This window comes from Molothrus ater, chromosome 15, assembly GCF_012460135.2.
Source record: "Molothrus ater isolate BHLD 08-10-18 breed brown headed cowbird chromosome 15, BPBGC_Mater_1.1, whole genome shotgun sequence".
In the NCBI taxonomy this organism is placed as follows: domain Eukaryota; kingdom Metazoa; phylum Chordata; class Aves; order Passeriformes; family Icteridae; genus Molothrus; species Molothrus ater.
The window spans coordinates 2149809-2163198 of record NC_050492.2 but is presented as its reverse complement, the minus strand read 5'-3'; the positions used below and the strand labels follow the sequence as shown (position 1 = coordinate 2163198).

Genomic DNA, 13390 nt, shown 5'->3' with positions numbered 1-13390 from the left:
TCAAAGAAGGAGTTGAACCTGAGCCTCTGATTTCACAGCAGAGTTCAAACCACTGGAATACTACACTTAAAAAAAAAAAAAAAACCAAAATGTATTTGGTATTTATTGTGCTTTCTCTCCCCCCATCTCTGGGTACCACCCACACATCAGGGCAGCTCCCAGAGGCAGGATCAGCGGCTGGGAGGCTCAGGGATGTTTCTGAGCAGCTTTCCTGAAGCCCTGAAAAACCTGGGAGCCTCGTCTTGCATCTGGGTGAGGGGCAGGAGCTGCTGGGGTTAACGGGAGCCTGAATGGGCTCTGGTTTGCAGTGGAGTTCAGGTTCCCAAGTCCTTTATTGGATCTAGCCCGGGGCTCTATTCCCAGCCAGTTTGTGCCATTAACAGGTCACTGCAGCCCCAGGGCTGTCCCCACCTTGTCCTGGCATGGGGGGGTCTCGGCACACCCATCACGGAGGAATCAATCTGGGAGGGGAGCACGCCTCACTTCTGGTGTTTTCAAACTCTGCCACCACCCCTGGCGTGCAGGAGGGCTGGAAATGGTGCCCGGGATGCCCCGGGATGTGCAGGGATTTCAGGATGCTGCCTGCAGGGTCCTGCCGGGGCAGCCTCTGCTCCATTAGTGCTCATTTGCATCCCCCAAAGATGAACTGGTGTGAGAGCAGCGCCCTGTGCCCGGCTGGGGACGGCTCAGGCACGGGATCCAGAAGGGGAGGTGTTGGGGAAGGTGAAACAGGAAAGCCTTAAAAATATGATTGTCTGGCAAAAGATTTTGAGAATATGGAAACTATAAGCGAGATTGAAATGAAAGCAAGCTTTGAGATACCTCAGTTACTGAACAATGGGAAAACAATGGTGTGGCCAGCTGAAGGTGATCCCCTTTTGATGGAACAACACCCTCTGCTTGCAGACAGGCCCAAGGGTCAGAGCAGACCCTGCCAGCTTGGCAGAGGGGCCCAAAGAGGAGTTTTTAGGGTTTAAAATGTAACACAGGATGGTAATGTAATGATTCTTATAGGCTGTATGGAAATGCTATAGGATTTGTATCTTGTACTGGATTGGTTAGTGAGAATGAGAATATTCAACACAGAAGATTTATTGTATTGTAACGGGAACCTCGCTCTCTTACCCTTTTACTCTCTTACCCCTTTTACTCTCTTACCCCTTTTACTCTCTTACCCTTTTACTCTCTCACCCTCTCATCCTTTCTGCCCCTCTCTTCTCTCAGGCCTGCTCTGAGCTGTGCCTGGCAGCTCCCAGCAGGGCCCTGCCCCCAGGCCCTTTGCAATAAACCCCAAATTCCTGACCTGGCTGCAGAGATCTCTCATCTCCATCCATCCCGACCGTGCTACCCCCCAGTGCTCCTACAGGAGGGACGGTCCTGTGGTCCTGGCTCAGGTCCTGCACATCTTTGGATGAGTTGCTTAAGACCAGATTTGGTGCAGAGCACCTGGGAGTGTCTGCACAGCATCCTTACAGTCAGATATTGTGTTTCAATGGCAGTTTGAACTTACATTCAGAATTCCAGAATGGTTTGGGTTGGAAAGGACCTCACAGCCCATCTCATGCCACCCCTGCCCTGGCAGGGACACCTCCCACTGTCCCAGGCTGCTCCAAGCCCCATCCAGCCTGGCCTTGGACACTGCCAGGGATCCAGGGGCAGCCCCAGCTGCTCTGGGCACCCTGTGCATGGGGCAGGATTTCACAGGGATGCTGAAAGCTCATGAGCATTCAAGGCTTCTCTCCTTGCAGGGCTTTGGTGCAGCTCCAAGGTCACTGTGGCATGAACAACCTTCAAGAACAGCACCTGCGGGTCCATCCCCATTCCAAAATGCCCATATTGAGCCTGTTCTGTGTGTGAGGGCACAGGTGGAGGGGGCACTCAGGCAGGGGATGCTCAGCAGGGCGTGAGGAGCCCATCTGGTGCCCAGCACTGGCACTGAGCTGGCACCGGCCGTGCCCGCGCTGGCAGGGGCAGCGTGCAGGGTGCTGAGAGCTCGGGCACAGGGACACCCCAGGGCAGGGCTGGGCAGAGATTCAGGGGCTGAGCAGGGATCTGGGGCTGAACAGGATGCTGAGATCTCAGCAGGGCTTCAGGATCTCAGCAGAGTTGGGGTCTCAGCAGGGATTTGGGGTCTGAGCAGGGTTTTGGGGTCTGAGCAGTCTTGGGGTCTGAACAGGGCATTGGGGTCTGAGCAGGGCATTGGGGTCTGGCAGCTCCTGGGTATAAGGGCTGGGACCACAGGGGTGGAGGAGGCACCTCCATGCCTTGTAGCCTGGTGGTTTGAACACTTTCCTGGGCAATGGGGTAAGGTCCTTTCATGGGAAGGGCTTTCCAACCCCACATCCTCCCCTACCTCACTTCAGGAGAGCTCCCAGGGCAGCCCTCATCCCAAGGGAGCCAGTACACAGCCAAGGGGTAAATCCTGGCATTCCAAGGGGTAAATCCTGGCATTCCAATGGATGGAAGGGCTGTGGGTGGTCAGAGCAGGGACTGGGAGAGGAGACAATGCTGATCTGAGTGGTGGGGTCGTTTAGGGACAGAGCAGAGGGGACCCCAGGAAGCTGGTGAGATGCTGAGGAAGTGTGGGGGCTCTGGAGGGGCTCTGGGAGCACAGCCCTGAGCAGTGAGCAGTGGCTGAGCACAGCTGACACCTGGCAGACATGAAAGCCAGGCTTGTTAGCCTGCACAGAGTGCTGATTGTAGCCTCAGCCACAAAACCTCCTCAGCCAAAGTCTCTCAGCATCCCCTGAGCTCTCCCAGGCTGATCTGTGGTGCTCAGCACCCCCAGCAGCCAAGGAGAGCCAAGGCAGATGCTCGGATGCTCCCTGCTCTCCTCTCCCTGCTGCTCCAGCCTCCCCAGCACTGAGCTTGGCCTCTGTTCAGAGCAGGTTCTGTGGTGCCAGGCAGCTGCTCTGTGATGACCCAAATTCCCACCACACTGTGGGGTTTTCTCACCCTCCATCACATGAATGGAGTTGTAACCTGAAAGAGCTTGAGAGGTGTCATGGACATCTTTTATGGAAAATCCTTTCTTCAGGATTTTTCCTTCTGAGAAGCTGAGAGGCCTCAGGAACAAAATGTAACCAATGGTTATCTGCTGCTGTGGAATGAAACAGGTGCATCTGGGATTGGCCCATGTTGGATGTTTCTAATTAATGGCCAATCACAGTCAGCTGGCTCGGACAGAGAGCTGAGCCACAAACCTTTGTTATTCATTCCTTCTTATTCTATTCTTAGCCAGCCTTCTGATGAAATCCTTTCTTCTATTCTTTTAGAATAGTTTTAATGTAATATATATCATAAAAGAATAAATCAAGCCTTCTGAAACATGGAGTCAGATCCTCATCTCTTCCCTCAGCCAAAAACCCCTGTGAACACGGTCACAGAGAGGTGCATCCACTCACAGCCTGCAGAAGGGCAGAGCACCTGGGCAAACAGGGGTGGATATGCACCTATGGGGCTCTGGGACTGCAGTTTTTGTGATATGACACTGTAATTTTGGCAATGGATGACATTATATCCCATGGCAGGGGGTTGGAAATAGATCATCTTCATGTTTCTGACCCAAACCATTCTGTGATTCCACACTGGGGGGGTTTGGAGGAGATGAGATGCTTGGCTGTGGCCTCTGAAGGCAGCAGGAGTTAGGAAGGTGTTGCTGGATGCACCATGGAGTCCCCAAGTGCTTTTGGTGGTTATTCTTCAAGAGCCTGGTGAGGGATGGACACTCTGAAAGTGGGCCCTGGATGGACCCTGAGTGCTGTTTATGGGAGGATTTAAAGCCTGCACTGGTCCAGCCCACTCCTCCTGACTGAACTGGAGTAACTTGCTGTTTGTTTTCTTTTCCCACAGCTCCCAGAATGGAGAGGAAGCTGGAGCCTGGCCCAACAACCAGTTTGACACAGAGATGCTCCAAGCCATGATCCTGGCTTCAGCCAATGGTTGGTGTCCATCACTCCTGGGAAAACCCTGACTCCTGCTCTGGGGGGCACCTGGGGTCATGCTGATAGAGGAGATGCCGTGGGACTGATTTATCTGGGTTAGCCTGCAAAGGTTCTGCTGCAACAGATCCCAAAGCTGGTGGAAAAGCACTGATATCCCTGCAGAGAGAGGGGTCAGGAAGGGTCCAGAGGGAAAAGCACTGATATCCCTGCAGAGAGAGGGGTCAGGAAAGATCTAGGTGGAAAAGCACTGATATCCCTGCAGAGAGAGGGGTCAGGAGGGACCCAGGGGGAAAAGCACTGATATCCCTGCAGAGAGAGGGGTCAGGAGGGATCCAGAGGGAAAAGCACTGATATCCCTGCAGAGAGAGGGGTCAGGAGGGATCCAGAGGGAAAAGCACTGATATCCATGCAGAGAGAGGGGTCAGGAGGGACCCAGGGGGAAAAGCACTGATATCCATGCAGAGAGAGGGGTCAGGAAAGATCTAGGTGGAAAAGCACTGATATCCCTGCAGAGAGAGGGGTCAGGAGGGGTCCAGGCAGAGGAGACACCTGGTTCCTGTACACAGGGACACTTCTTCCACCCAAACTTTGTTTGCTTTGTACTGAAACAACACCACCTGGCTGTGCTGGGGTTGTGTTACATGGAAGAACCAGTCTGGAGATGATGTTTTATGGACTGCTTGGTTCCAGAAAGTCACAGTAAATTAAACTTGCTGTGAGGTGAGGAGGAGGGAAGGCTGGAAGTTTGTGTGTGGCTGGACCAAGGGAAACAGGGAGTGCCTGACTCAGTATTCCCAACAAACCTTGTGTGCAGAGGAGCTCCCTGAGCCCCTCTGCTCAGCCATGGGCTCACCAAGGTTTCCTCCCCTGGTTGCTGCTGCTGCCTCCTTGCAGTTGTATTCACAGGAGGGTGGTTTGGGGTCGTTTGGGGCTGGTTTGTTCTGGTTTATGGCTGTGCAGAAGCCTTGGGCAGGGAGGGATGTTCCCACGCGGCCACAGCCTCCATGGCTTTGTGTGAAACCAGGACAATTATCATTCTGTGCAGCACTATGGATAAAGAGCCTGCTTTTCATAGAGCCTTTATTTATAAATACCTTCAAGTCTTTCCCCCCCTTGATTTAAAAATAGAAGCACAGCCATAAAACCCTGTGCAAAATGCTTAGGATGTTTCCTTTGAGCTGTTGGGAGGGAAGGAATCTGAGGGAGGAGGGATGGCTTTGGTGTTGCTTTCTTGGAAAGCTGCTGCAGCTGAGCTTTGCTGCTCTGCAGACACCAGGAGACAGCTGCCGTGGCTGGGGAGGGGGACAAGGTCTGGGGCAAGGCAGTTGTTTACACTCCAGAGAAAGGAACAATGTGAAAATGTGTCTTTGCTCTGAAAAACGACCATGGAAAAACAGCCCTTGGGCTTGCATGTGGTTATCATCACCCAGTGGCTCCAGATCCGGTTTCCTTGCTGGCAAGTAAAGCTGTTTTTCTGGCTGCTGCTCCAGCAATCCCAGGATCAGAGCTAAGCGGGTCCCTTCCAGGTTAAGCACCGACTTTGATGGAGCCCCGGGCCCATTTGCAGCAAATCTCCCCAATCCACTGTCCCAGCCTGTCCCACACGGCTCGGGTCCACTGATGGAAATCAAATCCCTCCTGCAGATAATGGCTGTGCCTCATCCATCCTGCTCGGGCCCTTTCTGTGCTGGATGTGTGCATGGGCACCAGCAGCAGTTTTCCCTCCAGCACAGCGTTTTCGTGTCACCCTTGCTCTCTGTCCCCTTTCTGCTCTCTCTTTGAGCCAATAGTGTTGATTGGAGCAGGCTTTGATTAGGGGCAGCGCTAATTGCCCATTAAGCTTTGTGCTATCCATCCCTGGGTGTGATTTCCTGGCCATTTAAATAATCCTTATGTTTCACTGTCACCCACTGAGCTCAGTTTGAGCTCCGGGGTGACACGTGGGTCACAGCGATGCCTTGGATGCGTCCTCACCCTGGCCCAGGTGTTTTCCTTGGCTTCAGCAGGGGGGCATTGCTGGCCTGCCAGGCCAGGCCTGCACCATCCAGTCCTTTGAGGATCAAATCCCTTCCCCAATGGTTAAATTGCCATCACAGAGTAGCTGGGGACCTGATTTTCCCCCCAGGGCTGTGACCTTGCTGTACGGCTCTGTCTCTCTCCTTCCTCTGGACCTTCCTGCCTTGCAGCTGGGAACAGAATGAAAAAACAGTGTTTGGAGTGATCTGAATGGGCAGAGGCAGCTGCTGGGACAGCCCAGGGAGCACAGATGCTCCAGGACCCCAGACTCTCAAGGACAGACATCCTGTCCTTAAAATACTCTGGCTCCAGGGAGAATTTAGAGAGGTGCCATGGGATGGTGGGAGAGCAGAAAGGGGAGGTCCTTGTGCCCCCAGGCAGGGGCAGACACCCTATATTGGGTGCCCTGAAAGCCCCACCAGCAGCTGCAGCAACACCTGCTCCGGGGCTGCCCCGGGGGCGATGGAGCCACTCCTGGTTATTTTTGCCAGAGCCCAAATTCTTGTTTTCCTCCTCAGGACCGTTTGGGATAATGACAGGCTGCTGGTAGAGGCTGAGCATGACCTTTCCAGCAACAAGAGCTCAAGTGCTTTGCTTGGCAAGAGCACCTCGGTGCCCATTTATAACCTTCCATTGTTCCTGTTCTCTCTTCTTTTCAGCCTTAATGTCAGGGTTACCTAGAAACAGCCAGTCGTCCTTACCCGGGACCCATGGCAGGCTGGGAACTTCACCAGTGCCCTTTTCTCCCTGCTGGAAGCTGTGTTGAGACTGCAAATTAATTCATGGGGACTTGGGTGGTGCTGGCACCCCCAGCCCTTCACTGCTCAGAGCGCTGGGGTGGCCCCGGAGGGACACAGGGCAGGAATCCCCAGGGAGGAGAAGGTGCCCGAGTGCACCCAGCCTCTGGCTGGGCTGGCTCCAGCTGGGACAGCCCAGAAAAAACAATTCTCCCATGGCTGGAGGCTGTAGTCTGTCAGAGTTGAGATGGAGACGATGCAAAGCAACACACTCCATTTTCAGAAGGCTTCAGACCTGTTTTTATTCTAGCCTGCATGCTTTTTCTTTTTATACATTCTTACAAAACTCCTAAGTTTGCACTTAACTCATTGGTCACGAGAGACAGACAAAGTGCTCACTGGAACAGGCAGTTGCAGGTTTCTCTTATTTCTCCTTCCTTCTTTCTTTGTTTCTGTGACAATGACCTTGGTAGGAAATTCTTTCAGGGGTAAACATGGATCCTCTTGTCAAACTTCTCTCTGGGTCACAGAAGTTGTTGTAAAACCTCTTCACAGCAGTCCACCTATGAGATGGTCCCTGCACATCTCCAGTTATCCCACCCCATGGGGGTCATTTCTAACACCTCCATGGGTGGGGCTTGAGGTGGTTGCTAATGAAATATTGTGCTGCTAAGGCGAGGGAGGATTAGCAATAAATGTCACTAATTACAGACACATCTCCCCAGCACAATGTCCTGCAAGCCCTGTAGGGTCTGGAACCCATTTCATGGGGACTGTGGAAGAATTCTGCTGGGGGGAATGCTTCCAGAGCAGGAAGTGAAAGGCATTTCCCTGTTTGCACCCCACAGCCCTGCCCCAGTGCACAATATCCCTCTTGTTTTCAGCCTCGCTGTGTTTTCCTCCCTGCCCGCTCCAACAGAGCAGCTGCAGCTTCTCAAACTGCAGTTGCTTCATCCTTCCGACCCCTGCAAAGGGAATGTGTACACAGCCATATTTCAGGGATGGTGGGATGTGCTCCAGCTTTTTGTCCAGCTTTTTGTCCAGCTTTCTGGCTGGCTCAGCCACCTCCATCTGCTTAGGGGAAAGCAGAGACAGCACAGAGCTGGTCTGGAGTGAGGAGAAACGCAAGGGGACCCAGCCCACCACCTCTGCTCGTTGTTTTTCTTGTTCTCACAATCCCTCTGCCTCTGGAAGGAGGGAGCAGCACCCCTGGGCTCTGCCTTGGACCCTTTGGGTGCCCTGGCTGGGTGTCCCCATCCTTCAGGAGAGCCTGGTCCCCGCCATGAGCACGAGGCAGTCAAAGGCTGAGATGGGAGCCACAGTCTCAGACAAAGGCTGAATTTCAGCAAAGCGTTTCAGAAGGATCCCACCCTGAGCCGTGCACAGGCAGCTGCACTGGAGCAGATCGTGCAGCAGCTCATGGCAACAGCATCGCTCATTCCTGCCATCCCCCCGTGCTCCTTCTCCCCCTGCCCCCGTGCATCCCCCGTCTCCATCTGGTCTCCAGCATCCCGGGGGGCCCTGTGCCCCTCCCCACTGCTCGCTCCGTGCTGGAGCTTTGCATAGCGACAGGAATGAACTCGCCTTCCCCTCCCCCTGCTCCCCGATCTGGACCATCAGACACGCTCTGGCATTGATTTCCTCTGTGCTCGGCTTCCTAGAGCCATTTTGTGGTATTGCAGGGGAGGGGTTTTCTCTTTCTCCTCTCCCGTGTCCTGCTCCCTGAATAAACCTGTGTGCAGAAAAATACCTCGGGCAGGGTTTTAAATGTGGCGGAAAAATAAATAAATATTGGATTTCCTTTAATGCATCACTAATGGTGCGACTGCACAATATGTTCGTAATGGGCAGTTTCGGGGGGGTTCTGTGCCAGGCTGCCCCGTGGGGATCTGAAAGGTGATGTTGCTTTGGGTTTGACACCCTGTGGGGCTGTTGGGGTTTGGGTTGGGGGTCTGTGCCAGGCTGCCCCGTGGGGAGCTGAAAGGTGATGTTGCTTTGGGTTTGAAACTCTGTAGGGCTGCTGAGGTTTGGGCTGGGGGTTCTGTGCCAGGCTGCCCCGTGGGGAGCTGAAAGGTGATGTTGCTTTGGGTTTGACACCCTGTGGGGCTGTTGGGGTTTGGGTTGGGGGTCTCCAGCTGCCTTTAACATCCCGCCCTTGTCTTTCCCCCCTTGCCCGGCGTTCCCTACAGAAGCTGCTGACGGTAACTCGACCCTGGGCGGCGGCAATGGCACGATGGGGCTGAGCGCCCGCTACGGCCCGCAGTTCACCCTGCAGCACGTCCCCGACTACCGGCAGAACGTGTACATCCCGGGCAGCAACGCCACCCTCACCAACGCCGCCGGCAAGCGCGACGCCAAGAACGCCGCCCCCGCCGGAGGCAACAAGAAGAAATCCGGGAAGAAGGAGAAGAAGTAGTGAAGAAGAAAAAGGAGACCTTAGAGCTACAGGGCAGCCGGCTCCAGCACTCCCCCAAAACCACAGCCCAGGCCGGAGGACGAATGTGAATTTTTTTTGTGGTGCAAAAGTAGGAAATGCTGCGAATGTATCTCGTCATCATCAGGGCTGAGAGCAGGGGCTCGCTGCTCTCAGGTCTCATGATGAAAACCAATCCGGAATCTAAACCCAACACAAACAAGTGCCCTGTGAATAATGTTTTATACAATCCCTCGGGTATTAGAATATGCAAGGGCGGAAGGTCTTTTGCCATGTCTTTGGATCCAGTTTGCTCCCAGGTAGTCCAAGAAAGGCACAAGGCTTGTGCTCGGCTTTGCCCAGTGTAAATAATTTTAATGTGGATCTTTTAATTTATAGCCCTTCAGCTATTTTTTGGAAAGGAAAAAGAAGTTCTTAGCTTAGAGCCCACGCTCCAGTTCTTTGCTGTTAAATTTTCCATTTGTAAAATTCACCCCCAGTCAATGAATAGCGATGGCTTTTGGAATTTGGAAGTTGGTAGGGAGTGCTTCAGTTCCTGCTTACCTGTCATCTGAAAAAAAAAAAAAAAGTGTTTATATTGCATGAGTCAAAGGGAATATGGCAAAGCTGCATCCTAAGCATTTTTTAATTTTTTTTTTTTTTAGTGTAACCACTAATGGCCTGAAATATGATAAGGAAAAAGCCCTCCAGCTGTGTGAGAGTCAGGGAATTCATGAGGAGCATGCCGAGGTGTGCGGCAGCTGCCCCGGCGGTTCTAGGGGTCTCCGAAGAGCAGACACATCTCAAACCTTCTTTGCAGTAAATATTTATATGTACAGTCGATGTTCTTATGGAATTAAGGCTAAGAGAGCCTCGCTCCCCCGCGGCCAGGCCTGGCCAGGTCCCCCAGGGACACGGGGACGAGGTTTCACTGTCTGCACACGGTGTCTGCATGCACGTCCCTCTCCTCACACCTGCACTAGCGCCGTAGCTCCAGGGACCCGCACAGTCCTCGCATGCCCACGTGGTGTGAACGCGCCGGCAGCCGCCCGGGCTGCCCTGGGGAAGGGGTGGGAGGGGGTGGGATGGCTCAGGCGGGGTGGGGAAACTCAGTATTGCTTCTAGTTCGGGCCCCAAAGGTTCTTTGGGGTGGTCGGGCGGTTCTTGGGGTCTCGCCCAAAGGGTGGGATCTGCAGAGCTGCCGGTGCATGGCTTTGGTGCAGAGTTGGTGGCTGAGTAAGTGATGGTTGTTTCGGTGGTGTTTGGGGACCAGATCCAGACAAGGGACCCAAGAGCAGGGGGTGACGCTGCAAAACGGGGCTCAGTGACTGGGGAGTGGCACGCGGGGCCAGCCCAGAGGAGGAGGTGATGCTCCCGCTGGCTTTGGGCTTCGTATCCTGCAAGGAGAATGGAAGGATGAGGATTAGAGTTTCTCCATGTGCCCATCACCAAAGCACCAGGCCAGCTTCCCGTAGCAAAGCAGCTCTGAGCCCCCGGGAGAGGCAGATGGGGGCTTTGTGTAGCCAGAGCCAGGGGAGGAGCTGTGGGGTGGCCCGGAAGGGGCCACACCGAGTTTCCCAGGGGGGTTGGTGTTGTTTTTTTCCTTTTTTAATCACTAACACGTAACTCACCCAAGCAGACCCAGCCCTTTCAGCCAGGCTCTCCCCACCCCTGCCCCCTCCCCAAACCAGGGCAGCAGGAGCATCCTCCACGTTCCATCCAGATCCAGCCTCCTCCGGCGCTGGCTGCACTGGGAGCGGTTCCCACCCTGTCCCCTGCAGCTGCCACCTGCCCCCCTCTAGAAATGCTGTAGCTGAATCGTAGTCTTTATATTTTCTTTTTAATCTGCAATCTGAGGTAGCGTAGTGAGTGTCGTGTATTTAGTGGCGTGTTATTTTTAATTGCAGTAACTAACTTGTGGACATCAGTATTTTCAATTTTCTCTGTATCTTCTTTCCATGTGGTCTGTGCTCCGAGTGTGTGTGAAATGAAACACGTTTGCCCTTTCAATGTGTCTAATATTGAATTATACTTATATATTATATATATGCTTATATCCTTCTTATACCCATATAGACCAATGTCGATGTGTTACACGCAAGTTTTATACTCTAATATTTATATTGCTTTTTTTCTTTGGGAAAAAAAAATAATAAAATGGTTTCTTCTGAATGAATGGTGTTTATTCTGGTGGGAAAAGGGAGGCACGGGTGGGGTCTGGCTGACAGGGGGTGGTTCAGCCCCTGCCTGGCTCCAGCAGTGGGGATGCTCTAGGGGCACCCCCAGTCTTGTGTCCCCAGGCCTGCTCTGGTGGCACCCCCATCGTCTGGTCACCCAGGCCTTTGAGTGGAGGGTGGCCTGGCTGTGGATCATGACTGAGGACATGATGGGGTTGGTAGCTGCAGCTCCCAGAGGCTCCAGCTGCCCCTCTCCATCACTGCAGGGATCTGGTCACTGTTGCCCAGTCCTGGAGGATCTGGAGACCCAGACCCAGCTGGAATTCCATCACCCTTCCCCATCACCAGCAGGAATCCACTCTCCTTTCTCCAGCCCTGGTCTGATTTGCTCTTCCCTCCTCTCTGCCCTTGGGGACAGTGGATGGGAGGGCACTCAGATATTGTCACTGGAGCTCCCTGGCCAAGACAATCCTCCCACCCTCCCCCTCCAGGAGTCCAACACAGGCTCAGGCAAAACATCCCGTGGCTCAGGATGTCGCAACCCTGGAGGAAAAAATAAGCTGCTGCTGGCCAGATGTGAGGGGGAGGGTGGAGGAGGCGGGGGCAGAGCAGTCCCAGGAGACAGACAGACAGACAGACAGACAGAGCCCGGGATTGGGGGTTGGGGCTGCTCCCCTCTGTTAGCAGAGCACAGGAGGTGTGCAGGGTGTATTCCCCGTTCCTGGATCCCATCCATCCCCACCCAGTGTCTCTCTCCAGGTGCAGCTCTGTGCCCTCCATGCTCTGCCCCCCAAACCTCCCCAGTTCTGCCCTTTCCCACAGCGAGCACCCCCTGAGCCCCCCTGGCAGACTGACAGACACTCCCCAAATCCCCCAGTGCCCCATGGAGACACCAAACCCCCCTCCAGCTGCACACAGACCCCTGAGAATCCCCATGCACCTCTCAGAGGGACATCCCTCACCCCAAATTCCCTTGCACCCCACAGACCCAGCTCTCCTGCCTCCCCTGTGCCCACGGGGACAGCCCTGGTCACACACACACATGAGGGGTGGCCTCCTTTGGGACAGGTGGTCCCAGACCACAGGGGAGGCGGTGGGAGTCAGGGCAGTGCCAGGGCAGGGATTTGCTGCTCTGGGGCCCCTGTGTCACCGTGTCCTCTGTCCCCAGCCCCGAGCTGCTGTCCCTCCCATGCTGGGTCACCTGGGCTGCATCAGGGACAGCTCCAGGGGGATCAATCCCATCGACCTGCAGCTAATGGCGAGCAGGGCTGAGCACTCCCAGGTGCCACCCACGGGCTGTCCCCAGCACCTGTCACAGCTGTGTGGCTTCATCCCAGGGCACCGGGTACCACTGCCCGCTTGGCTGGTGATGCCACCGGGTGTCTGAGGGCTGGTGGCGAAGGAACCGGGGATGGTCACACGAGTGGGTCCCCAGGGGAGTGACAGCCACCACTGGCAGGGAACAAAGAGGCTTTGCAGAGCTTCAGGGCTGGGTTTGGCTTGAGGAGGCTCCCGGTGCCCCGAGCCCCGCGGGGTCCCCGTGTCCCAGCTGCGGGTGTTGATGTGAGGCACCTCGAGTTCCATTTCATTTCTCTTCTCTCTCGCTGAAATCACCGCAGGGCACGGCGAGAGCCAGGAAGGGGAAGCCGCGAACACAGGCCTGGCCAATTAGCGCTGATGAAGGAAAGTCGGTCAGCCGCGCTAATTAGCGGGGACAGGCGGGAGCGGGAACGTGCTCAGAGCAGCGTGGGGAGCTGCGGGAATTCCCGAGCTCGGGGGTGACACGGGGGAGACAACGGGAACAGAGCTGGAGTCACGGTCATGACAAAAGGGACACAAAGAGAGAAGCAGGACAGAGCCCCCGGAGGCGGGGGGTGATTAGTGATTAGCGATTAAAAAAGAAAATAATAGAGCCAAGCCAGTTTTCCATTGGATGTGAGGGACATGGTGGGGATGCTGGCATTGCTGGGACATGGCAGGGATGCTGGCATTGCTGGGACATGGCAGGGATGCTGGCATTGCTGGGACATCGTGGGGATGCTGGCATTGCTGGGACATGGTGGGGATGGTGGCATTGCTGGGACATCGTGGGGATGGTGGCAT

At 54.7% G+C, this 13390-nt stretch overlaps 1 protein-coding gene across 1 annotated transcript in view; it reads left to right on the top strand.

Moving 5' to 3' along the window:
• The window catches only part of LOC118691923 (uncharacterized), a 211154-nt gene extending 199872 nt beyond the window's left edge, over positions 1-11282 (top strand). Inside the window, exons 6-7 of the mRNA XM_036391396.2 lie at positions 3853-3941; positions 8887-11282. Of these exons, the coding sequence (XP_036247289.2) occupies positions 3853-3941; positions 8887-9113 (316 nt within the window). The 3' untranslated portion in view covers positions 9114-11282. The remainder of the gene's footprint in view (positions 1-3852; positions 3942-8886) is intronic.
• The last annotated feature ends 2108 nt before the right edge of the window (positions 11283-13390 follow it).